Here is a 27,385-nt window from a genome sequence, read left to right as displayed (position 1 = left end):
GTGTGGCGCGCGCAGAAGAGACACTGACACCGAGAAAACCACCGACAAAGAGGAAGCTGTGTGTCACCTCTACTAAAGCACAATGTTTCTTTGTTTGTTTTTTACATTCCTTGCCGTGGACACCGCAACTAGTAGTAGTAGTAGTAATAATAATAATAGTAGTAGTATTTATTCTTCTTATACCAGAACGGAATAACCATGGACGGCGTGCAAGGCTATGTAGAAAGGTGAAAAGCTGTATGCAGGTGCACCTACCAGCCACAGGAAAACATAAGAATAGATTTTTTTTTACTCCGAGGGGGCGGGTGGGGTATAATATTTGACTACGTACAGATGACACAGGTAAATCACGGGGAACACAAGTGACCACCTCCAAGGGGGCAGTCTACATATTAGGATGGATGGGAGGTGTCCCATGTTACAGAAGAGAGGCGCCCAGCGAAGGCACCTATGAATACTGAGTCCAGATGGTCCTGACACAGGGATTAACGTAAACTAACAGGGGCGGTTAGGAGATCATCAACCCCTGCTAGAGTAGGTGAGAAACTGTGGCGGCGAGTCCGCGACCGCATGGCTGAGGCGGACACCTGAACTATTTCAAACTGTAAGCGCATGTAAATGACACCATGTGAAAAGTGCGACCATGTGGCATCTCAGCGAAGCACATAGCTTACATTTCTCCGCACACGTAGCTAGTATGGCCACGGAAAGAAGCGCAAAATAAAGAAGAGGTGTGCACAGAAAGGGTGAAAAAAGAAAGCGATGCGCCTCTCTTGCTACAGTCGAACCTGGCTATATCAAACTTGCAAAGAAACGCCTATCAGTTCGATATAGGGCATAATTCGATATAAGCCTGCTAAAGAATTGGACATCATAAAAGCACATACCATTTATAAAAGCACTTTATTGATGAAAACTAGCTTAGTTTCGCATAAAATAGACCTGTATTTTCTTCCACTTGGGCAATTTCACTGCCTGCAATGCACGCAATTCTCCACATTGTCTAAATAGTTGGAGTGGCTGAGGCCGCAACCTTCCACATTTGCGCAGAAGCACCAGACTAGTGCGAGTGCACCAATCGCCTCGGAGGATGTGGGCAAAGGACCATCGTTGTTTTCTTCATTGTGCCCACTTTCACTTGTACTCGGTACAATGTTGGCAATGTAGTCTTCGTTTTCAGGCTCTCCTGTGGTCACAACACCATCATTTGCACTTACAAACTCGTTGACTATTGACTCGTCAACAGCTTCAGAAAATTCTGACAGTTCGCTCCAAACTTCGGCAACACTGGCAATTGCTTTGTCGCACTCATCAGAATTTACAGCTGCCACCGGGCACGTGGAAGCCGGCACATCTGAAGCAATTTCGGATGAACCACTTGTACATGGCTGTGCGTACATGTCAGGCGCCATGAGCACCGGGTCGCGAGTTTGTCTGCTTTAGCCCTGATCTCCCCCTTATTCTTCAAGATCATGCTTAGAGTGCTTCTCGGAATCTTGCACGCTGCAGGGTCATCCGACTTCTCACTACGTTCAACCCGATTTATGATTTCAAGCTTGATGGATGGATGGATAGATGCAAAACATTAAGGATTGTCCTAAGGTACGCGACTCAGCGCCCTGCGGGCCGCTCCCATGTTGGGACAGTCATGCCATGCCCGACCACCGCATCATGGGCCCTCCGGACAGCCCATAGTTGCGCCCCTGCATCGGGGCTCTTGATAGCGGAGAGCCACTTGTCCTCATTGATTTGTTTCATGCCTCGCAACGATGGGCAATGCCAAAGCATATGATCTAGGCTAGCGAAGTCGTTGCAGTGCGTGCAAGAACTACTGGCATAAGTGTCGGGTTAAAGCTTGTGAGATAAAGCCGAGCTGGGATACGAGCCTGTTTGCAATAATCTGAGGGTCAGTGCCTGCACTCTATTTAACTTCTTGTGAGGAAGGAGAAAGGCTCTCCTGCCGATATAAAAGTGCTGCGTAATTTCATTGTATGTGGTCGGTTGATCTCTGTTCTCCACCACTGCGGGCCGGCGGGGGAGTTCTCCATGGTCGCGGGAAGCGAGACCTCGCACCTTGGAGTGGGCCAGCTCGTTGAGGTTTCTGGGGCCTCCCATGATGGATCCCATATGAGCAGGGAACCATATGAGAGTGTTGGTGGTGATGCTTTTGCCATAGAGGATGTGACAGGCTTCCTTACACATGGCGCCAATGCTGAAAGTATGAATGATGAAACTAGCTTAGTTTTGCATAAAATAGTCTTGCCCTGGAGTCTGGCAAGGCTCTGGACTCCAGAGCCTTGCCCTGGAGTCGCTGAAGATATTGGCATGTTTGTCGTCCAGGAGGGCCAAGGCAATAGCCACTTGCTCGGCCACACGTGACGACGTGCTTCCTACCAAAGTGGTGTTAACGGTCGAACCCCTGTGGTTGATCAACACTACTGTGAAATTGTTGCGGTTGCCATACTGGGCCGCATCAACGAAGCAGCTGCCGCCAGGGAGTTCTGTCAAAAATCATGTCAAAAATCAAATTCTGCCACTTCATCATGGCAACACTGCAGGAGAAGGCCCACAAGGCGCAAAAACAATGAACCAGAAAAGCAGCGAGACAACATGCACTTTTGCCATCTTGCATGACGAGGCCGCGAGAGCCACTGGTTGGCTGTCTGAGCAAGCGCTGCAGGTGGGCCAGGTTCATTTGTTGCAGGGGGGTGTCGACGGCTTGCCTGACGCAGCGCGGTAACTGTAGGGAGAGCGGTTGGATGGAGCCGCGCCGCCGGGTTTCCCCACCACCGCGAGGGAAAGCCAACTTCTGGGGGCACTTTTGCGTTGGTTGTCACTCGATATATCGGGAGTCGCTGCTATTTTTGTTCGATGTAAACATAATTTTTGCTATATATACTCATTGTAACTATACCAGGTTCAGAAATTGTTCGATATACAGAATAATTTCATGTAAACAGGTTCGATATAGTTGGGTTCGACTGTATAAAGGCGACACTTGTCTGGGCAGAGCATGCGCTCGCAAAAACATATAGCAGGGAGGGGAAAAAAAGACCCCTTTCATGTTTTTATCCTTCAGTGCCGTCTCGGGTTTTCGTAACCAATGCCTTGAGGCGTCCGCTTTCTGCGTCTTGTCGTCTGCTAGACTACTGTTGCGCCTGCCATGAAGGATACAGGGAAATCTAAGAATCCCAAGATTTCTGAATATTATTTTAGTACTAAGGCATTGTTCAGATTACACGAAAACTGAATAACAATCATTTTTCTGAAAAGTTCGGTACTCTGAAGTTTGTAGTATTGAAAAAGTCGCAGTTTCTCCCGAAAGGCGAAGCATCGATTGCGATAGCAAATAATACAGTTATACGAAGTAAGGATAGTAGTTTTATCGGCCGTATAAACTTCGAAGCACTATCTGACTAACCGAATCAACTAGCATGGTGTCAGCGCCCACAACATGAACACATCGCACTCAATGGTCGCAGACACTCGCTGTCAGAACGAAAGAGTGAGGAAGCGCAGCAGCAGCAGCGAGCGAAGTGACCTTCTTGCACGGTGTAGGAAAATTATACAATGTGCCTACACCGTGCCTTCACGCCGTCTATCACTTCAACGCAAACAGCGGCAAGAAAACAACATGCACGAAGGTACAAGCCATCTGCAGATCGCTTTCAAGATACTCCGTGCACTACATTGCGCCACTGCGCAAGGTACACAGCTGCTGGTGGTGCAGAAGCCGCCCGTATTTGGAAGTTTGTAATATTGAAAAAGTCGCAGTTTCGCCTGAAAGGCAAAGCATCGATTGTGATAGCAAATTAGTAGGCAGTTATACGAAGGACAGTAGTTTTGACGGCCGTATGAACTTGGAAACACTCGCTTACTAACTGAATTGACAAGCATGGTGTCAGTGCGCACAGGCAAACACGAACACATTATACTCTATGACCACGAACACTCGCGGTCATGAGCACACGCAGCAACAGTAGCGAGCGAAGTGACCTTCGTGCCGTCTGTCACTTCAACGGAAACAGCAGCCACAAAGCAGCACACACAAACGTATGAGTGGTCAGGAGATCGCTTTCGATATGCAGTGCGCACCGCGGCGCAAAATACACAGTTGCTGGTGGAGTAGAAGCCCCCTTCCCGCCCTGCTGTGTCCTCACTTTCCTCAGTTTCACACGCAAGAATGAGCCGTGATCGTCAGCTCCTCTTGTGCCCGTTCACGAAATATGCAGTTGCTGCTGGAGCCTAACGCCACCCCCGCCCCCCCTACCTCCCTCCCTGTCATCCCCCCATGGCTTTTCGCGCGACGTGGTGGATGGAAGACGGCGCATTTGCTCTCTGCCGTTCTACCTCGCGTGCGCCAGATTTAACTGTGATCGTCGGCTCCCCTCGCGTGCTTTCACTCGCACATACAGCATACAGTGCACGGCGACGGTTTTATCGCCCATGGAGTTTACACGGAACATCACGGCAACAGCAAAAATGTGCCTGGAGTGTCCAGATAATGGCTATCAGAACAATATTTTTGCATTGAAACTATAAGCAGTCAGCAAGGGATTTCTGAAAAGTTCTTTAATCTGAAAAGTTGGTTAGTGTAGTGTTTATAGTAATGAGGTTTCACTGTATAAGGACGGCCACTATTTTGGACACTTTACAAAGTGGTGTTTAAAAATTCCAGCACCGTCCATGAAGATGTGCTTATTGGACAAGCAGAAAGTGCAATGCCTTTTTCGGTGCATTGCCAGTGACTCCTCAAAATTGAAATTACTTAAGCACACAAATGACCATGGCTAAACAATGATGAGACAAGCCCTGCTGAGGCACTAAGTTTCCAAGGCTGAACTTGGGTGTTTGTTGTGGTATATGGTGGTGCGTGGCTGTTCTTTGTTGGTGGAGCAATTTGTCTGGTTAATTCTGATAATGGATGAGACTCTAGGCTATTAAATAGGTGCGAGCTTGCCAGCACTTTACAACCGTCTTAGAGGGACAAATGGCTCCAAGCTGCATGAAACAGAGCAATAACATGTCTGTGAAGCCCTTAGATGTCTGGGGCCGCACGCACGCTACTCTGAAGGAAGCAGTGTCTTTATCCCAGTCTGAAAAGACTGGGTAACCTGTGGAACTTCCTTCGTGATTGGGATAGGGGCTTGCAATTGTTCCCCTTGAACAAGGAATTCCCAGTAAGCACAAGTCATAAGCTCCCATTGATTATGCCGCTGCCCTTTGTACACACTGCCCATCACTACTACCAATCGAGTGATTTAGTGAGGTCTTCAGACCGATGTCTGGCATGGCCTTTCGTTTGCGCCAGTCCAAATGACCAAACTTGGATCATTTAGAGGAAGTAAAGATCGTAACAAGCATTTGTTCCTTTAGTCCCACAAGTGTTAAATCGATATGGTCTTGTGCAATTTATTTGGTTGGTGTTACAAACTTTTGTCGTTCAAAATCATCACGCAACCTCAAATAGCACCAGCTCCACTGTCAGTGTTTGTTCCAATGACGGCGGTGAGGAAGCAAGAGAAGTGCAAGACTGTAGACAATGACTGCTAGGGAGAACCTTTGATAATTCAGTTATCAGAGCATGGTTGACCTCTGTTCAAGTTGGGAAGGGATTGGGTATTTGGTGCATGCATTGACCGCACTTTTTTCTACCTGCATCTACAGCATGACAGTGGCCAAAATACAAATTGAACAAGTCGCATGAAAGCGTGTGTGTGTGTGTGTGTATCAATGCATTGAAAAGTTTTTTTTTACTATTTGAGGTATAAAGTTGCTTATTTTCTGTCAAATCTACAGATGTTACTGCAACAATGCTTTGACAACCTTTTCCAGCCACTTTTAGAATAAAGACTCTTATGTCCTGGTGAATCTGTTATTTCAGACTCCTGCTTATTCTGACTTTTAGGCGGTCCCCACCAAGTCTGAATTTTTAGTCAGCAACTATACATGAAAAATGCAGAAATGCTCTTTAGGCAAATGCATTACTGATTTGCATCAAACATGTGCTTAAAAATAAGCAAATTGTAGTGACTATAGAATTCAGCTTTTTTTTTTCTACTCCTAAATTTTAACGTATGTCGAGGAAAAGTGGTACTACACTTAAAAAAAAAAGCCAGTGTTATTTCAGGATTTGTAAATTTGTAAACGTTGTACCTGTCAACATCAGCATGACGGAAGCCAGGCCTGAATTAATGTGTTTAATTCTCATGTTGGTGGCTGAGAGTTGCTGAGCGCTGTCGAATTAAGTGAAGACAGTAATTAATATATTTTGAATTAATGGAAGTTGACTGTGAACTCCCGCTCTTAGTTTCATTCTGAGAGGCTGTCTTTTAATTAAAATAATCATGCTTGCTTAAATTTGACCACACTGTTATGATTTCAGTCAGGAACAAAAAGTCTTAGTACAGAGCTTGAAGCTTAGCACCTCTACTGACCTGTAGATAAGGCAAATGCTTTTTAAGTTTTGCACATTGATTCACTATGCATACTGCACTCATAGGGAAATGCAGCTGTCAGCTTCTGTGGACAGTCAATTGTTAGGCTAAGTCATTTGAAGTGAAATGATTTTCCTGACTCAAGTATTATTGCACAACAAAAAAAGACACGGACATAAGAGATGAAGACACACCAATGCGCTTGGTCTGCCTTCTCTTACATACTTGTCTTTTTTTTTTTCTTTTCTTTTTTTTTTTTTTTTGCACAATAATACTTGAGTAATGGATTACCAACTTGCCCGGAAGGCTGCTCTCGTTTTTCCTGAGTCAAATCCTAAGCCACATTAACGCTTCTTGTTAAAATCTGCCATAGACGTATTTATTGTTCATTACTGAAAACTTGCTGTGTCACATGGGCAATATTGAAAAGTGAGGAAGGGTATGCAAAAAATGAAAAACAAATTCAGGCATCTGCATTTGATTGTATGCATGTTGAGGAAGGAAACAAATTAAAGAGTGACATGCAAAAACTGTGTATAGGCGTAATCAGCGTGGAAATAACACAAGCAGTCAAGTATATTGCAAAAAAAAAGAAAGTTCTAGATTGACATTTTATGAAGGTTCACAGCAGCCTCAAGAAAACATGCCTGTATATTGAGTTACTTAACAAAGGCATGATTCCTCATTTCCTGTAGTTACATATGCTTCAACAGATGGCTGTAAATAAGCGAAATCATTATTAGAGCGAAAGCTCTGCTCCTCGAGGTACAGCTCCCGAGATCAATATCAGCACGCGCTTGACTTTAAGCCGCCGGCATGCAAGTGTGTAGATGTGACATCATGTGACATGACATCGCACCTACAATGTTATCACACCTCAAATTTATTTGCTGCAGAGAGGTGTTGCATCTGCGCTTGCTCGAGCCTCATTGCTGTGCACCACGTAACTAGGCAAAGGTTTAAAAGACTAAATATAGTACGACCTGACGTGAGTGTGCGCACACGTTAGGTCATGTTGGTGAGAACAACAGCATCTATAGTTGGAACGGTCGTTCGACGCACTGGCGCAGCCAACGTAACCGGATGGTGTCAACGTGCTCCAATGCGCCCAGCGTCAAGCGATGCTCTTCTGCATGCCGATAACGTCGGATTATAAACACCTCTTGCTGCTTCAGCGGCGCTTGGTCGCTCAGTCTCGCCATGGATGAAGCATGTGCCAGTGCGAGCATGTGAACTCTTCGCCAGAGGCACGAGGCTGAGTATGAGCACCCTGTCGATATAGCTCGCCAGGAAGAAGCACTGAACAACCATGTCTAACCTTGCTTAACAGAGCTTTTGCTCAAATAACTAGGTTCAAGCCACGTTGAACTCCACCCACTCTTTTTTTTTTTTCAGACTATGGATGCTCAGAGTGGCCTCATGTTTGGGATATGCATAATGGCCAATTAATTTCTGTTACTAAACTGCAATTAATGTGTGGGATAGTTAAGTGGTTGTGCCTATGAGGTTGCTGCTTCACTTTTCGTATGCTTGGATTTTTGTTTCTATGTGGTGTCGTCTGATGCTTTAGCCATGCTTCTAAGCAACATGCTTGCTTGGGCCCATGTGACCTCCGCGTGTGCTTTCAGCGATTTGTGCTAACACCAATTCGGCTCCCTTGCGGACATACAAGCCCGGAGATGAAGAGACCGATAGTTCTGATGATGATGACAGTAATGATCAACAGCCTGTCTCTGTGGCAGCTTGCCTTGCCATGAAGGTGTGACTCCCATGATGCTCAGGGCCAGTCACACCTACGTGAAAAGTGAAAAGAATGGAACACTACAAGGTTGTAAGATTGCCTTGCTTATCATGAGCATGTAATTCCATGCTTGTGGCATTGTGGAATGCGTGGGGAGGCTTGCATGAGGTTTAAATCCTGGAATGGTGTGGCCATTTGGAGGTGCATGCTGCAAGGAGAAGGCAAACAGAAGGGAACAGGTACTGATAGCTGCTTGTATTGCCATGGTCATTTATATATTGCCCTCAGAAAAAGAACACCATCACTCTTTGCTTCCCCTTTCTTAGTGCAGAATATCGGGCTGGAGAGAGCTATAGCTCATGCCAATCTCTCAGCTTTTCTGTTAATAAATTCCTCTCTTTCTCTATCCAGTGCCTCTATTTAGTTTTCAGGAGTTTGATTCAAAACTCGCAAAGCTGCGTTTTCTGTGTACAGCACTTGTTTTCTTTAAGTATATAACACAGCCGAGCCTCAATATAATGAATATGGATGTAGGGAAGTAAGTCTGTTTCTTGCCACTATCGGCAGGTAAACAATTATAATGATTATCCGTAATATAAAGAAGGTGTTTTCATGTTGGATGCAACTTCATTTTATTGCGGTTTCTATGTGTTTGGGATCTTAGTCGTACACTGATACTTATTTAGCATCCTGTATTGGCATCATGGTGGCATATGCATCATGGCATGAGCAGTGCATGGCATGCTTTTCTTGCAACCTATATGAAAATGCCTGCCAAATAGCCCCATTTTTGAATTTTGTATCTATTACATCTTTTAATGACTTCTTGAATGACTTGTAACTTCAGGCACTTTTTTTACTGTCTTCAATGAAGAGAACCCAAACAAAAAATTTCACATTTAACTATTTTTTGTTTGGCCAGTTGGCGAAGCATTGTTATGTGCACAGAATGCACAGACAACGGGACAGAAATAAGGACAGAGCATTTGTCCTGTCCATCCTTAACCCTGTATTTGTCTGCTCACGCATGTCACCCATGTATCAGATTCAAGAATAGCAACATCTGGAAGTAATGTTTGAGGTAGCAGACATATCAAGGTGTTTATCATAACTTCAATGTGTGATGCATCCTTCCTTATAAGGAAGGACAATTCACAGCCTTGTATGGAATTCATTAACAATATGATTCATTCTTTGTGTTTGTGTTCAGTTGTTCTGTTCACATTTCCTTTGTCCATAATAGTAAATCTTTTTCTTTGTTTTGCTTTCTTTTCACAGTAATTTTTGTGTGTGAAGAAGCAGGTGTGAGAAACAAATTATGAAATAGGAAACATCATTTTTGGATGCTAAAAGGACACACGCAAGGGAGAAACACACAGAGCACCAACTACCATCTGATTTATTAAAATAGAAGATGGGGTACAGTGCACTTCATGTGCATGCGCAAAACAAGAGATTATTAACAACAGTATTATGTCTGCCGATACATCTGTGTTTTAAACAAGTGCAACTCAGTGGCATAAAACGTGACTGAGGTATTGCACACACATAATACCTTTCTTTTTGATGTGGTGTGCCTGCAAGGGTTCATTAACAGTTTTATTACTGCTCCTATCCAGTGTGGCAACGTGTGTAAAGTATGGCTCACACGCGCAGGCATTGCAATGTTCATTAGGATGCCCACCATCCAATTTGTTTAGATTGTTGAAATGCTCCCTCTGTCTATCATTCAGGCCTCTGCCCATTTGGCCTACACACCACTTTCTTTAGCTAAGAGGAATCTCGTAGACTACCCCAACAGCACAGTGCACAAATCGCTTAGCATGCTTCTTCGTGCAGACTTGTATCAACGTACTCGTGGTACAACAACATAGCCAGGCCAGTTGGTTGGGGGTGGAAAAAATGACACAGACACCATATCTAGCTGGCCACCTTCATAAGAAGTATGGTTCTTTGGGCTAGTTGGTTAGGTACAGCAATGGGGGTCATAGCGCCGGAAGACACGGCCAGGAGCAACACAACCGGACGAGCACTAACTTTCAACTGAGTGCTTGTTTCCAGAAAAACCACCGTATTTGTAGGACCACACATCAAAAAGGCCAAATCACTGCACGTGAAAACCAGCCGCTTCCAGAAATGCAAATTCACTTGTCGTCAGAGCAACTGAAGGGGAACTGATGCAGTTATCAGTGGCCCTCGTTATCAAAGCAGCTTCAACAACTTCTTCTGTAATTTTAGCTACATTTCTGTACAAAACAGAGCGCTTTTTCAACTAGGGTCTACACCCACAATCACCGCAATGTGCAGACGTACGACCATCCCAGCATCAGTTCAATTGTTGGTCATGTTCTCTTACCTACAATTCAGGCATCTCCAAGGCTGCCCAATGTAGACCTCTCCATACGATAATGAAAGGAGATACACTGCATTCTTTACACGTTACACAAGAGTGGGCCATTGGTTCTTTTTACAACCTGCGCATTTTTTGGCTAACGGATCTGTGGCACTGCTGAGCAATTTTTGTGGAGCAGAAAATACTACATATACTTTAACCTTCCGTCCAATTTTGTTTAGTGCATGTGATACATTATGCAAGTACGGAACAACCACCTTTTTCGTATTGTCAGAATTGCGCATGTGCGTGCCATTCTGTTTAACTCCTTTAATGCACTTCCTGCTACTGAAACAAGTACATGTTCAGAGTAACCTACATCCGATAGACGCCCTTTTTTTATGTCAAAGCGCGTTGTCAAGACACAGGTTAGCTGTTGCTCTTTTCTCTAGCTTAGAATGAGACGAATGATGCAAAAGCAGCATCTTATTGCCACGAGGATGATATTCCCAGCAAATATGATTCTTGAAAAAGAAATCTTAAGTCTAAAAACTAGATTGAATTACATGTGTTATCACCATGCTGTCAAGACATCAAGAAAAAATGTTAACTATATAATTTGCATATTGAGTGGAATCAAACAGGAATAAGTTATCGTCTACATATCTAAATATTTGGTGATCCCCACCTCAGACTTACAAACTTCTATGACCTTCCATAATAGGCCAAGAAAGTATTGCTAAGTATGGGTCCTAGACACGACACAATGCAAACCCCTCTGTTTTGGAATAGATGTGTCCATCACATTCCACGTAGATTGAATTCAAATAGAAGGTAGGAAGTTCTAAGAACCCACTCACTGAAAAGCCTGTCTTAGTCTGAAACCCAATTACTCCAAAATGATCGATGCATTCTGCAACAGATGTCAAAAGGGAGCTTTGAGACATGGACTAATACAAGTCCTTCACCTCGATAGAACAGGCTGAAATGCCCTTGTCACAATCCATTCTAAAGAACTGCACCATCTCACTCGAGCTTCTTGAAATAAACGAATCGTCGATGTTCAACAAGCGTAATGCATCCTGAACAAAACCTGCAACCACTTTCTGCCAAGTGCCTCTCTCTGACACGATCGGTCTGAAAGGCCTTCCAGTTTGTGAGTTTTCACAGAAAGCATGACTTTTAAGTGAAGGTCCTCACTTTTTTCCAAACACTTTCCTAGCCAAGCTAGCTTGAGGCGAGAGCACAATTTTTTCCCTTCAGCCTTTACTTTCGTTAGTGAAACTCCCTCACCTCTTTTCATTACAAATGTACTGCTTCAAGAGCTCTTGATGCAAACTTGCTCTCAGTGACGACAACAAAACCACCATCTTTATCCGCTGGTAGGATGCGCAGGGAATTGTCCTGGAAGAACTGCTGCATGCGATAAACAGGTTGATGGGTCGAGGCAAGTTTCTTTTGGGACACCACACTGGCACATTCATTCAGGAGAATGTCATGATCACTGTCTGGAGCAGCCTTTACCACACATCTTGCCTCGGAATCGGCTCGGGAGCCGGCTTGTTGGGTTCTGCAGCAAACTTTGGTCCCAGGCGCTCATCCTGTTATCTCGCTCCTGACCATGTCTTTCAGGGCTATGACCCCATTGCTGGACCTTCTTAAGGTTGTGGCTAATTTCATGCATGTATGGCACAACCTCGGGTCTAGTGGTGCCTGTTCTGATAACATCCAGACTTGGAACTCAACCAACTTTTCTTCACCTTATGGTGAACAGATTCAGCCACAGCATGGACGACCGATTGAGGGAAACCAGCTTTGAAAGGTCTAGTGATCTGGTATGAAAAGCTTGCCTGCATTGTACGAACACATGATCTCTTGAGTTAAACACTTTCATTCTTTGTCATTTCTTTAGTAGGTCCTTTGTTACTTGGGAAAGCCTGCCTACTGGTTCCCTTGCTTCCTTGCTTCCCACTTCAATTGCTGCCTCTGAAGGTAGCCTAGTTACGGTTTCATTCATTACCTCTATGTCATCTTCATCTCTCTGTTCTAAGGCTGCATATTTGTTTGCAAGCACCAGCCTGAATTTATCTGTTTTTACCCTTACTGCCTCTAGGTTGACCTGTTTCTCCTTGACCAATTTTACTCTTTCTCTCTTCAAATTGAGGTGAATCCTAGCCCTCGCTAAACTATGATCACTGCTCTTTACCCTACCTATCACTTCTACATCCTGCACTATAGTAGAATTGGCAGAAAATGTGAAATCAATTTCATTTCTTGTTTCACCATCAGGGCTTTTCCATGTCCACTTTCTGTTGCTACACTTTTTGAAAAAGGTGTTCATTATTCTCAGCTTATTCCTGTCTGCGAATTCTACCAGCATCTCTCCTCTAGCGTTCCGAGAATCGATGCCATAGTTGCTCATTGTTTGTTCACCAGCCTGCTTTTTCCCCACTATTGCATTGAAGTCACCCATTTCTACAATACAGTAAACTCCCGTTAAGACGAACTCGCTTAAGATGAACCCTCGGTTAAGATGAACAGTGGAAGTCGTTTGTTTGGTTCCCCATAGAGTCAATGCCAAAAAAATCCGGTTAATATGAACACTGCACACATGCTAATCGGTTAAGATGAACTTTCACGGTCGGCCGCGCCTTACCCGCGTAGCTTTATTCTGAGCAGCACTTTAGGGGAAAGAAAGAAAAAAAATGAAAGTTTTTTTTGCGCTGTCGACCATCTGTGCGACGCAATGAGACGAGGAGACCTAACCACCTCGGTGTTTCTGCGAAGGTTCCGCTGCTCCTCTGCCACCCTTCCTCACTCACTCCTCTGTCTCCTCCCAGGCCGGCTACAAGAATTAGCCGCACCCTCAAGTTCATTCTCTCCTTTGCCTCCCCATCGTCGGACCCTCCCCCTCCACCCTGTACAGCACCAATGCGATGAGCCCTTCATACGAGGCATTTTCAGCGCTGTGCTACTCCCCTTCCCCCCCCCCCCCCCCCCCACCGCAGCACCTCCCACAATGATCTCTCCTCTATGTCGCCGCAGCAGGTTCGCGTCGCACTCGCTGGCTTTCTCCGAACTTGCAGATGCAGGGAGGAAACAGGACACAGAGAGAGCGGGGGGGAGAGAGATAAAGACCAAGCACGGGGTCCCGGCCAGTAAAGCCAGCGAAATTCGAAAAAAAAAAAAAAGGCGAAGAGAAAAAGCGAGAAGAAAAAGCAGCCAATGCTGTTTCCCAATGGTGATCATGTGATAGTGCCGTCATGCCAGTGCTACCAACCTCTGCGCGTTTGCTGACCTCCAACTACACACATACTATGCTACGCAGTAGGCATATCCCTTCTTCGTGGCATGCGTGTGCGCCTTGTCGCACTGTCTCCGTCCGCCGTCACATCGTGGTGTGCGTTGTTTGTTTGGCAGAGTTCTGACTGGTGTGGTTTAAGCGGGTTTAAGTTTGTTGCCAGCTTTGGGGGTCAATGTTGCCAGACTGCCTGCCAAATTTGACGGGCAAAAACACCGTCAAATGTAGCGAATGTAACGACGCCGTTAAAGGTGTTCTGTGACGCCGTTTCCAAAGCGCACAGAGTTACCAGATCACACGCGCGCAGGCTCCCAGCTCCCAACAGTACCGGAAAATTGCTGCATAACCCGCGCACTTTCGAATCGCTTGTTGTGGGCCCTGTTCTCCGACGGTACGAAGCGCTTTCTTTCGCTGCATACGCTGTGCTGGTTCGCGTGGGACGAGGCTTTCACTGGATCTGAAACTGAGACGCGTCGCATAACACTCGGGGCGCGATATATCGCTGCGCGCTCGCTGCATCGGTAGCAAAGGGTTGCGTCGCCTTGATTTGCACAAGCAGTCTCCTGGAGCTTACGCTGGTCCCAATAAAGACTTTTTCTGAAACTGAGACGCGTTGCATAACACTCGGGGCGCTTTTTATCGCTGTGCGCTCTCGCTGCAGCAGTAGAAAAGGGTTGCATCGCCTTGCTTTGCACAGGCAGTCTCCTTAGGATTACGCTGCTCGCAATACACTTTCCAGAAACTGAGACGTGTCGCATAACACTCGGGGCGCGATGTATCGCTGCGCGATGTATCGCTGCGCGTTCTTGCTGCAACGATAGAAAAGGGTTGCATCGCCTTGCTTTGCACAGGCAGTCTCTCCTGGGGCTTACGCTGGTTAGGTCCTTCGAGCAAGCCATGTAGAATGCCTGTGCACCAAGCCACAATCGCTTTCTTTGACTTGCGTCCCACACCACCATAGCTTGCTCGGTGTCCGCACCAACTTCAGGTTTCATTTTCCACAGCGCGGGGTCCTCCACATTGAGAGCCTTCAAGTCATCTGCACTTTTGTTGATGTAGGCTTCACTTCGCAAAAACCGACTGAGGATTCGCTTCACTGACGACATCATCTCCAAGTAAAGCACATACAGAAGTGGTTCTTCTCTTTGAAATAACTTCTGAAAACCTGAGAAAAGGTCTGCACAGTTCTTTAAAAGCAGCACCTTTGCATACAGGGTTTTGTCTGAAAATGCAAAAGAAAGCTTGTTGTGCAGGTTTTGAGCTTCCAAGCGCCATCCAGGTAAATAATCGTTGCGGAAGTATGTCTGGAGTGCTTGAAGCTGCTCCTGTATGCGACAAAGAGAATCTTGAAGCGTCAACCAGCGATTTGAGACATGCCTAAGAAATCATGAGAAGAAATTCCTAGCGCATCTTGGCATTCCTTAATGCCTTCGCTTCGGACGGCGCCCTTAAAGTAGTAGTAGATGCTTCGCACAAGCTCCTCGACGTCCGCACCAAATGCCTCCAGACCCTTTGAAAAGGCGTTATGCACTTTGTGCAAATTGCAGTGGCCAATATCCATCAGGCCTGATGCTGTGTACTTGTCAAGTTTGTTTCTGATGCTTTTCATGACATTAGGGCCGTTGCTAAAGAAGCAAGTAAGCCCTTGCTTCAGAAGTTCTGTCAAAGCATCTTCAATGCACTCAACAATTTTCTCTGCAGTTCCACGTCCAAGAAGAAATGATTGTAGGTGGTCAACAACCACTTGTTGCTGCTTGTTAGAAAAGTACCTTACAAGTACATCCAGCTGCTCCCTTTGCTCCCTTTACACCCTTTGCTCGGGTTTCGGGGTTTCATCAACCATTATTGAGAAGTAGACATTTGGGTGGCACAGTTCACTTATTACTTGAGATTTGAAGTAAGGACCAAGCCCATCAGAAACAATGCGGGACAACTTGGTCCTGCGACAGCTGAACCCCTTTGCAACCTGACTATCTGGAACCATGCACTGGTACATTTCTGTTGCTGTGTCTCCCCAGGAAAAAGGTACAGAGTTGCAGACGACGGACATAGCAAAAACGGCTTCTGCTTTCATAACTTGATCTTGGATAGATATGCCAGCTGTCCCGTGTGAAAAGTCCAACGTAGTTTGCACTAGCTTCAGTGGCTGCAGGTTTCCATCCTTGTCCCTGGGCTTTGCAGCAAATTCAACGTGTTTTTTCATCGTTGCATGGCGTTTGATGGCCGCAATTCCATGCATAGCACATGAAATAACTGTATTGCAGAGCTCGCAAATGGCATCCGTTTCTTTAGTTCCCTTTTTGCACCACACATTAATGACATCATTGTTGGAGTCCACTTCATTGAGGATGGATTCATTAAATTTTGTGCTTCTTCGCCCTAGAAAGACAAAACATTAAACTTTGCATTACAAACAACAAGATCACACATTTCAATGAAGAAAATAAATAATTCCACACTGAGCATAGGTTCCCATCAAGAAACATTAGCCCGATATAAATCCCCTGAAAAAGAAAAAAAATCTGAGCATCTGCGTGGAGTCTTGCTAACGGACACATTAACGTTCCTCTTTCGATAGCCACGAATACGCAAGCGCATGTTAAAGTGCAAACTTCGAAAACGCGAATGCTTAACTCCTGATCGGCGAAAGCGCGCAAATGTGAACGTGCCCAATTTCGATACTGTTCTATAGACGATTCCCTTGGTCGTTAAACAAGGTTCCCACTATACTCGTCTGATTGTGCATGGAAAGACATTCGGTGGTGACAAAATGTGTATTCTGAAAGCTCAATATGTCCACGTAAAACCTGTTTCACATGCAAGCATTTGAGCGAACGCGAGAACGTGCAGCGCGAATCGCCGGAGAATTTCCGACCTGTTGAAACTACGCCGCTCTGCCAAAATTACAAGCCGATTCTCGCACTGCAATTTCTTACTCTATGATTACACAACTCTAACCTGAATAGCTTAAATGGTGTAAATGTATTTCACTTTAATGAAACTTTAAAGAGTACTAACGATAATGTAGCTTCACGTTAATGAAACTCCAAAGAGTGTTAACAAACTGCCTAAACAAAAAATGACAAGCCACGCCTGCGCACACACGCCACAAGTGCAGAAAATTACTTACGCTTGTTCATCATCAGTGATCCCACGAAGAGCTGATAAACGAACGGTGTCACATAAACCACAGCCGCGCTCACAGTAGCACGAAGCGCGGAATTCCGATGCTGAAGCTCGCACTTGCAACGCTGCCTCGTTTCACGTGTTCGTTGCGTTAGAGTGGTTAGAGTGAACTCTAGTTGCGTGAATGAACAGGTAGTAGCTGCTAAATTCTACCACGGGCCACCAGCGCACTGGGTTGCCAACTGCGGAAACATTTTAGTAGGTTGCCAACTGAAAGCGTGAAAGGTTCCAAAAATAGCTGTTTTCCCACGACCGTGTCGTCTTTTTGGCACAGCTAGGGCGCAATATTGATCAATTCGCCACTTTTGGAGCAGAATGGCGCAGGAGAATGTAAATGTATCAGAATGGCACAGCTGGAGCACCACTGCTCCAGGAGACTGCCTTTGCAAATCAAGGCAATGCAACCCTTTTCTACCGCTGCAGCGAGAGCGCGCAGTATATCGCGCCCTGAGTGTTATGCAACACGTCTCAGTTTCAGAAAAGTCTTTATTGCAAGCAGCGTAAGCTCCAGGAGACTGCCTGTGCAAGAAAGGCAATGCAACCCTTTTCTAACGTTGTAGCGAGAGCGCGCATCAATAAAAAGCGCCCAGAGTGTTATGCGACGCGTCTCAGCTTCAGAAAAGTCTTTATTGCGACCCTCGTAAGCCCCAGGAGACTGCCTGTGCAAATCAAGGCGATGCAACCCTTTTCTACCGCTGCAGCGAGAGCGCGCAGCGATATATCGCACCCCGAGTGTTATGCGACGCATCTCAGTTTCTGAAAAGTGTATTGCGAGCAGCGTAATCCTAAGGAGACTGCCTGTGCAAAGCAAGGCGATGCAACCCTTTTCTACTGCTGCAGCGAGAGCGCACAGCGATAAAAAGCGCCCCGAGTGTTATGCAACGCGTCTCAGTTTCAGAAAAAGTCTTTATTGGGACCGGCGTAAGCTCCAGGAGACTGCTTGTGCAAATCAAGGCGACGCAACCCTTTGCTACCGATGCAGCGAGCGCGCAGCGATATATCGCGCCCTGAGTGTTATGCGACGCGTCTCAGTTTCAGATCCAGTGAAAGCCTCGTCCCGCGTGGACCAGCACAGCGTATGCAGCGAAAGAAAGCGCTTCGTACCGTCGGAGAACAAGGTCTACAACAAGCAAGCAATTCGAAAGCGCGCAGGTTACGCAGCAACTTTCCGGTACTGTCGGGAGCTGGGAGCCTGCGCGTGTGTGATCTGGTAACTCTGTGTGCTTCGAAAATGGCGTCACAGAACACCTATAATGGCACCGTTGCATTCGCTACATTTGAAGATGTTTTTGCCCGTCAAATTTGGCAGGCCGTCTGGCAACATTGACCCACAAAGCTGGCAGCAAACTTAAACCACACCAGTCAGAACTCTGCCATTTGTTTTAGTGTGCGCCCTGTTCGTCGTGTTGCTAGTATGGCAAGCCAGCCAACAGCTAGGAAAAAGCCGCTTGAACTTCATGAGAAAATAAGTTTTGAACGAAGTTCGCACCGGCCAGCTTTCAAAGACTGAAATTGCGCGCAAGTTCGGCATCGCGAAAAGTACCGTGAGTGGTATTGTGAAAGACGAAGCGCGGATTACCAGTGCTCTGCAAGATGGTGAGTTTGCGCCGAAGCATAAAAGGATGCGCACAGCTATGCACAAAGACCTAGAAGACGTTCTCCTTGCGTGGGTAAAGAGAGCGCACGATGCGAATTTGCCAGTGAATGGAGTCACATTGAAAGCGAAATTTGCCTGGGGGAAATCGGCAGTCGCCTTTCCTGTCTCTCTATCCTCAAATCTTCGTCTTTATCTCTCACTTTTTGACCTTTCCCGTCTTCTTCTCTCTTTCATTTACTTCCTTTCTCCACAGCGGCAAGGGTTAACCTTGTGTGGCTATCCTACCTTGGGTACACCATATTTGGTTATAGTGACAGCGTTCGACTGGCATCGTGCAGACTTGTACACAAGCTCTGCCGCATCCCCTCGTTGGGCTCCGTGATGGGCGGTCGGCGCTGTTGCCGAATTTTTATGTATTTACATGGAAACTTCTTTCCCCAAACTTCCTGATCGCCCTCAAAAACGAGGGCGCACCCAAGATGTCATGAAGTTTTTTGGCAATCGTACACAGAACTTTCCGCGCTTTCATGTCATCCACTCTGATAAGCCTGAGAAGAGGGTGAGAATGATCTCACCTTTCGTTGTCTCTAAATCTCTGATGGAAGTTTTCGGTACCGGATACTAAGCATAGAAAAATGGCTAGTGGTGATCTTATCCTAGAACTCCGCGATCAGAAACAACATGAAAAACTGTCCAAACTTGTATCTTTTGGGGGTGTTCCAGTCACAGTGACCCCACACCGTACCATGAATACTACCCGTGGCGTTGTATCGGATGCTGATCTGCTAGAATTGTCTGAAGCTGAACTTCTAGAGGGTTGGAATGATCAGAATGTGATCAATGTTAAAAGAATTAAAATAAGACGTGACGGAAAATAAATAAATACCATGCACCTAATACTTACATTTGGCTCAAGCAACCTACCCGACACTATTGAGACAGGGTATGTGAAAATCCGACTGAAACCGTACATCCCAAATCCCCTACGATGCTTCAAGTGCCAGCGATTCGGCCACAGCTCACAGAACTGCCGAGGCCGCCAGACCTGTGCGAAATGCAGCGCCTACAAACACCTATCTGAAAAATGTCAAAACTCTCCCCACTGTGTGAACTGTGATGGGGAGCACGCTGCGTACTCGCGGTCCAGCCCATCGAGGAAAAAAGAAAGAGAAATTGTAACAATTGAAGTAAAGGAAAATATAAGTTTCAAGGAGGCACGCAGGCGGGTATACCACCTGCCCAAGAACTCTTTTGCCGATGTGACTCGTCAGGGGGCAGCGACACAAAGACTTCCGGCAGCTGTCCGACCCACAAGCAGTGAGTCGGCAGTTACGCCATCTGCCCCCGAGGTGGTTGCAGCTGGCGCTGCTCCGCCAACCCAACAGAAAGAACCATTGACCCTGAAGGTGGGCGCAGCCGACACTGCCCCAACCTCCCCGGCCCCTTCCAGTGCTGGCAACAGCCGGTGCAGCCAAATCCCTCGGGAAGCCCCATCGACCTCCGGGCTGGTGGGCGCAGGAGTCTTGCCCTCTAAGGCGGGACTCTCTCTGGTAACTTCTCGCTCGCAAGAGCACGTGTCCGGCGCCTCACACGAGGCAATGGACACTACACCTATCCTCAAGGCGCACCAATCGCCTAAGCAGCGGCGAGGCTCCCTCGAACGCTTCAGAAAGGGCAAAACCCTTGTTACAGGGCCTCGAAAGAGTTCTGTAATCTAAGGCATCAATTCCGTTTCCGGACACACAGCACCAATTTACTTTAAATATGGATACACAAATTATTCAATGGAATGTCAGAGGTCTTCTTAGAAACCTTGATGATGTACAAGAACTTATCCACAAACATAATCCAAAAGTGCTGTGTTCACAGGAAACACACTTAAAATCGAAACACACAAACTTTCTCCTACAGTATGTTACGTTTCGCAAAGATTGCGATGATGCAATAACAATGGCGTTGCCATTGTTATTCATAAAAGCATAGCGTGTCAACGTTTGCAGCTACAAACATCTCTCGAAGCAGTGGCGGTTCGAGTTGTTCTCCTAAATAAACTCATCACCATCTGCTCGCTTTACATACCCCTGCATTACCAATTAAACAAACATGAATTTCAGTCCTTTATAGATCAATTGCGAGAACCTTATGTTGTTCTTGGCGATTTCAATGCACACAGCAGCTTGTGGGGAGACTCCCATATCGAATCGCGAGGTCGTCTCGTTGAACAGTTCTTTTTTTCGTCCGGTGCGTGTCTGCTGAATAAGAAGGAACCCACATATTACTGTCTTGCAAACAGAACCTTTTCTTCAATAGATCTTAGCCTTGTTTCCCTGTCTGTACTGCCTGAACTCAAATGGGAAGTTACCCACAATCCTTACGGAAGCGACCACTTTCCCATACTGCTAAGGACACCTAAAGAAAACGAATATCCACCACAGGCTCCTAGGTGGAAGATTGATACAGCCGATTGGGAGAAATTCCGAACTCTCACTAGTATCTCATGGGATGACATGTCCTCGTTAGGAATTGATGCTACTGTGGAGTATTTTACAGCCTTCATAATAGATGCCGCATCTAAATGCATATCAGGAGGAAATGGCCTGGCATATAAACGGTGTGTCCTGTGGTGGAACAACGAATGTAGGATCGCTCGTAAGAAACAGAACAAAGCGTGGGGGTTGCTACACGCCTCTCCCACTGCGGAGAATCTTATCAACTTTAAGAAAGTAAAGTCCCAAGGCATGAGAATGCGCTGACAGGCTAGAAGAGAGAGTTGGCAGAAGTTTTTATAGGGCATCAACTACTATAATAATAATAGGATGATAATAGGATGTCGTCCTCTTAATAGGATAAGAGGGTGGCAAACATATTCACTCCCTTTGGTAAACACACAAGGCGATACCCTGCAAGACCAGGCAGATTCACTTGGGGAGCACTTTGAGCGTGTGTCGAGCTCAATCCATTATTCCCAATCCTTTCTCAAATATAAACAAATAGAAGAATGTAAGCCAATCATAAGAAAAGCCAGACAGAATGAACCCTATAACCGGCCTTTCAGTATTGCCGAGTTGAGTGCTGCCTTGAACACATGCAAAAGCACTGCACCGGGACCTGACAGAGTCGTGTATGACATGATCAGAAACTTACATACTGACACTCAAGTTAAACTACTCACACTTTTCAACACTATTTGGGCTGCAGGATACCTCCCATCTACATGGAAAGAAGCGATTGTGGTTCCTGTTCTAAAGCAGGGAAAGACCCTTCCTTGGCAGCAAGTTATCGTCTGATAGCTCTTACAAATTGTCTGTGTTAAATTTGTTAAAAAATGATTAATTGCAGACTCATTTCCTTGAACTCAACAATATGCTCGATCCCTATCAGTGTGGCTTCAGACAAGGGCGGTCAACAACCGATCCTCTTGTGCACATGGAAGGATATATCCGAAATGCATTTGTACACAAACAGTATTTCCTCTCGATATTCCTCAATATGGAGAAAGCATATGACACAACATGGCATTACGGGATCTTGCGAGACTTGTCAGGAATGGGCATCCGTGGAAATATGTTGAAAATAATTGAAAGCTATTTGTCCAATCGTACCTTCCGTGTAAAAGTCGGTAATGCACTGTCACATCCTTTTACGCAGGAAACTGGTGTACCCCAGGGAGGCATGCTCAGCTGCACTCTCTTTATCGTTAAGATGAACACACTTCGTTCTTCACTGCCACCAGCCATTGTTTATTCCATCTACGTAGACGATATACAGATAGGTTTCAAATCCTGCAACCTTACAGTGTGTGAAAGACAGGTACAGCAGGGCCTAAACAAGGTGTCCAAGTGGGCAGACCAAAATGGATTTAAAATCAACCCGCACAAAAGTTCTTTTGTTCTCTTCACAAGGGTTGCAATGTGGGCTTGTTGGTAATGGATCTTCAAGGGGAGTACGGTAGTGCGATTAAAAGACGTAATTTAGCTAAAAAGTTAGTTAGTTAGTTAGTTAGTTAGTTAGTTAGTTAGTTAGTTAGTTAGTTAGTTAGTTAGTTAGAAGGTTGGAAGTTAGCGCTGTGTGTGTCCCTATGTGTCTTGTTTTGTCCCGCCTTCACAAGAAAGAGAGGCCTGGTACCTGATCCCTGTGTAGAACTGGGTGGCCAACAAATTCCCTTTAACAAAGAGCACAAATTTCTAGGTGGTAGTCTTGACTCCAGGCTCACCTTCATTTCACACATAAAATGTCTTAAAAATGTCTAAAAACCATGAACTTGCTTAAAGTTCTATCCCACACTACATGAGGTAGCGACAGGAGGTACCTGTTGAATCTTTACAGGAGCCTAGTTCGATCACGACTTGACCATGGGGCCGTGGTTTATCACTCTGTCGCACCGAGCGCACTAAAGATGTTAGACCCCGTTCATCATCTGGGTATCCACGTGGCCACTGGCGCATTTAGAACAAGCCCAGTCGAAAGTCTATATGCAGAGTCAGACGAGTGGTCACTACATTATCAGAGAATGTACATCAGCTTTACCTATTTTCTCAATGTGCGCTCCAATAAAGAACATCCGTGTTTCAAAACTGTTAACAACTTCACGTGTGAAACACTTTGTCATAATAAACCCTCTATGAGACTTCCTTTCTCACTGCGCGCAAGAGAACTTAGCATGGAAATGGATGTCCCTGTTCTCGAACATCGCCTAATGCCTCCAGCTAAGCTATTACCACCCTGGGAGTGGCAGGTGATATACTGTGACGTATCCTTTGTAGAGGTCACAAAGCACCCACCTGAGCTCGAAATCTCTATGCATTTCCATGAACTTCAATCGAAGTACAGCTGCTCCAAATTCTACACAGATGCGTCAAAATCACATGCTGGTGTATCTTATGCTGCTGTTGGTCCCTCTCTTTCTAAGTCTGACTTATTGAACCCGCAGACAAGTATCTTCACTGCAGAAGCCTATGCAGTACTGTCTGGAGTAAAACAAATACAGAAATTAAAACTCGACAGAGCAATTGTATACACAGACTCGATAAGTCTCGTAAAGGCGTTAATTTTTAATCAATCAATCAATCAATATTTATTTATTTTTGACAAAACAAATACAAGATGGGTATAAGTACACATTCGGAGGTCCCGAAGTAACAACTGTCGGGGGGACCTCCTAACAAAACATGAAAAGGGGATAGTAGGATCGTGGCAAACAGTGAGTCATGTCATATATTATACAGGTTCTACATCGGAAATAAACGATAAGATAGAAAAAAAAATCTGTTAACAATATCACAGGTATATTCACAGAGTTAAAAAGAAGAAAAATAATTGAAGAAATCTTAAAAATAACATGCAACAATTCAAACGAGGATAAATGGCACGTAAAGCTAACAACGAGGAGAAGTATCAATTAAGGCAAAATTTAGTAACTCGGTAATTGAAAAGTACATTGCGTAATGTTAAAGTGAGCAACATATTAATTAATTCTAGGTTTGTTAAATTATGCTACGCGTCAGATAAAGTGTTCATGAAATGCTCCTTCGTTCTACGCTTGAATGATATTAATGTAGATGTCTTCATGTCAGATGGTATAGAATTCCAAACAGAAATGCCTGAAAACGCGACGGTAAATTTCCCATAGTTAGTTCTTGCTTTTGGAAGAAGAAGATTGAGTTGAGCTGAAAATCTTGTGTTGTTATAATTGATGAGGCTAGAGTGACTAAAACCTGGAATATTAAACTCGGTATTTATAAGACGAAACATAAGTAGCGACAGCTTATGATTGAATAACATGCGTAAAGGTAAAACATTTAGGGAACGGAATATTGGAGCAGAGGGAGATGTATGCGATTGGAATACAATTAATCGTAATGCCTGCTTTTGCAAAACTTCTAACTGATTAAGATGTGTGGTGTATGTATTACCCCAAGATGACAGGCAGTATGAGAGATGACTGTGTATATACGCGTAATATAAAGACATGAGAATGGTTTGCTGGAAAAAAGAGCGAGTTTTTATTATGATGTGAATACCAAATGAGATTTTTTGAATAAGTGATTGAATATGGCACTGGAACTTTAGGTTTTCATCTAGTACTACACCAAGAAATTTAGTAGACGTGGATCTTGCAAATACATTATTATTTAGAGACACTACAATAGAGTCAATGTGCAAAGATTTTGAAGAATGGAATACCATAAATGTTGTCTTAGATGGGTTGATGGTTAGCTTGTTTTTTACACACCATGAATGAACATTCGTTAGGTCAGCGTTAAGTTTATCCTGCAATGCAAATAAATTTTTTACCCGCCGTGGTTGCTCAGTGGCTATGGTGTTGGGCTGCTGAGCACGAGGTCGCGGGATCGAATCCCGGCCACGGCGGCCGCATTTCGATGGGGGCAAAATGCGAAAACACCCGTGTGCTTAGATTTAGGTGCACGTTAAAGAACCCCAGGTGGTCAAAATTTCCGGAGTCCTCCACTACGGCGTGCCTCATAATCAGAAAGTGGTTTTGGCACGTAAAACCCCAAATATTATTATTATTAAATAAATTTTTATCAGATGCGAAAATGGTGGTGTCATCAGCGTAAAGAAGGCAGTGCGCATGTGTTAATATTTCTGGCAAGTCATTAATGAATATGAGAAATAAAAGTGGCCCAAGTATTGATCCCTGAGGGACACCTGTATTTACAGTTTTTGATGAGGACAAGACACCATTAAATTCGACTATATATTGTCGGTCAATTAGGTAGTTGCGAATTATTTGTAAAGGCGGTCCAGAAATGCCATATGATTCAAGTTTACTTAAAAGAATACGATGGTTAATTGTATCAAACGCCTTGGTGAAATCAATAAAGAGAGCACCAACTAAGAGGCCTTGATCGATGGCTAATTTGACCCTCTCAGTAAATGTAATAAGCGCTAATTCAGTTGAAAAATTGTCACGAAAACCAAATTGATCAGGAGTTAAAAGATTAAATTTGGATAAGTATTTAGTTAAGCGATTATGTATAAGTTTTTCGATGACCTTACTAAAGAAAGACAAAATGCAGATAGAACGATAATTACTCGTGCACTTATGGTCACCTTTTTTAAATACTGGGATTATTTTACCCGTCTTGAGGCGATTAGGAAAGTTGCCATCTATAAATAGTCTATTTACTATATGTGCTAACACAGGTGAGATTTCGTTAGACACAAGCTTAATGCTAGAGGGGCGTATCAAGTCGAGGCCCGGACCGGTTGTTTTAAGAGAATTGATAATGTTACATACTTCCAGCGATGTTGTGGGGAACAGGTAAAATGAATGAGAACAGCGCGGAAAACTAAGCAATGTTGAATCAGGCTGACTACCGTCTGCAATACTAAAATGGTCACTGAAAAGATTAGCTATGTCTTGAGGGTCAGTAATATTAGCAGAATTGTGGTTCATACACGATATACGATTTTTAGTTGTACTGATGTTCAAGAACTCTTTAATAACCTGCCAGTTTCGTCTGGTATCACTTCCATTTTTTCTAATTTTATTTTCGTAGTAATTACGCTTGACATTATTTAAAGTGGCTGTTAGAACATTTGAATATGTGTGGAAGCGCAATCGCAACGCATTATTGAATGGCTGGACTTTAAGTTTCTTACGAAGATTATCTCTTTTTTTAATGGACCGCAATAAAGAATCACTAATCCAAGGCTTTCTTGGCGAGCTAAACCACCGCGTCACCGTAGTGTTACTTGTACATAAGTTAGAGCATTCAGATATTTTTGCAAAAAAAGATTCAAAAGCCCTTTCACCACATTGCTCTTCAAGCACGTCAGCCCAGTCAATTGCACGAATCATACCAGTGAATTTATTAGAATCAAAGAAAGTCCTGACATATTTTGCTGGTTGAGAAGGCGTTACGGAACCTATGCAAAAAAATATAGGGTAATGGTCTGTTACGGCATATTCCACTATTCCAGCTGTGCTAAGATCAGTAGGTATGCTAGACAGTACATGGTCAATTAAAGTATTAGGTCCGCCTATTTCACACCTCGTTGGAGCTGTAATTTGTGAGGAGAGACCGCAGCTAAGATAAGTACGTAAGTACTCAGAGCAACATTGACTGTCAGGGCTGATAATGTTGATGTTAATGTCGCCACATATCACAATATCCTTGTTTTCATCAGTGACTGTGTTTAGTAACTGCTCAAATTCTTTACAAAATTCGATGTAAGAGGAAGAAGGTAAGCAATAAATGCATGCAATTATGATGTTACGTTTGGTAGGCAGCTGCAGGTTATTACTCTACTTCTAGCCATACTGATTCACAGAGGGAATGACGAAAAAAAAGATCATGGCGACGTTTATATGACAATGAAGATTTTACTAAAATGGCCGAACCGCCACTACGATAACCTTCACGATGACAATATTCAGGAGTGTAACCTGAAAGACCGTATAGATTCCCGTCATGACATGATAACCACGTTTCAGATAAGCATACGAAAGAGAACGTATGATCAAGACTGCAAAGAAGAGCGATGAGATCATCGTGATGCCTACGAATACTGCGGATTTTCCAATGTATTAAGGATAAAGTGGGTTGTTTTTCCTCAATGAGAGCTTTCACTTCGTCAAGAGTAAAAACTGAGTCAGCCATGATGAATTAGACGTTAGTGCAAGCAAGGAAGAACTTATTTGAAGATTGACAGATCATTTACACTACATATGCGATGAACACGGCTGTTTTCCGACAAAAGTGCAGTGCATTTCATTACAAAAGCTTAAAAATCCTGTTTTCATTGAACTTTACTCCCTCTTATG

General features: G+C 44.5%; 1 protein-coding gene and 1 pseudogene across 11 annotated transcripts in view; one reads left to right on the top strand and one right to left on the bottom strand.

The window, feature by feature from the left end:
• LOC142589514 (sodium-independent sulfate anion transporter-like) overlaps positions 1 to 27,385 on the top strand; it is a 562,847-nt gene that overhangs the window by 525,900 nt on the left and 9,562 nt on the right. For 7 of the 11 annotated variants that reach the window (XR_012829867.1, XR_012829865.1, XR_012829863.1 and 4 more), the window contains exon 19: positions 8,066 to 8,265. The exons of 2 other annotated variants lie outside the window; for them this stretch is intronic. Coding sequence is in view for 1 of the 9 variants with exons in the window: in XM_075700920.1 (XP_075557035.1) it covers positions 9,457 to 9,500 (44 nt within the window). In the remaining 8 variants the exon portion in view is untranslated. Of the gene's footprint in view, positions 1 to 8,065; positions 8,266 to 9,456; positions 13,414 to 27,385 lie in introns of those variants that run through there. 2 more of the 11 variants (XR_012829864.1, XM_075700920.1) reach the window with 2 other exon arrangements.
• Positions 13,517 to 17,129, bottom strand: LOC142589513 (uncharacterized; annotated as a pseudogene).

This window comes from Dermacentor variabilis, chromosome 8 (assembly GCF_050947875.1).
Source record: "Dermacentor variabilis isolate Ectoservices chromosome 8, ASM5094787v1, whole genome shotgun sequence".
Classification (NCBI taxonomy): domain Eukaryota; kingdom Metazoa; phylum Arthropoda; class Arachnida; order Ixodida; family Ixodidae; genus Dermacentor; species Dermacentor variabilis.
The sequence above is the reverse complement of the archived record's forward strand: the minus strand, read 5'-3'. Positions and strand labels throughout refer to the sequence as shown.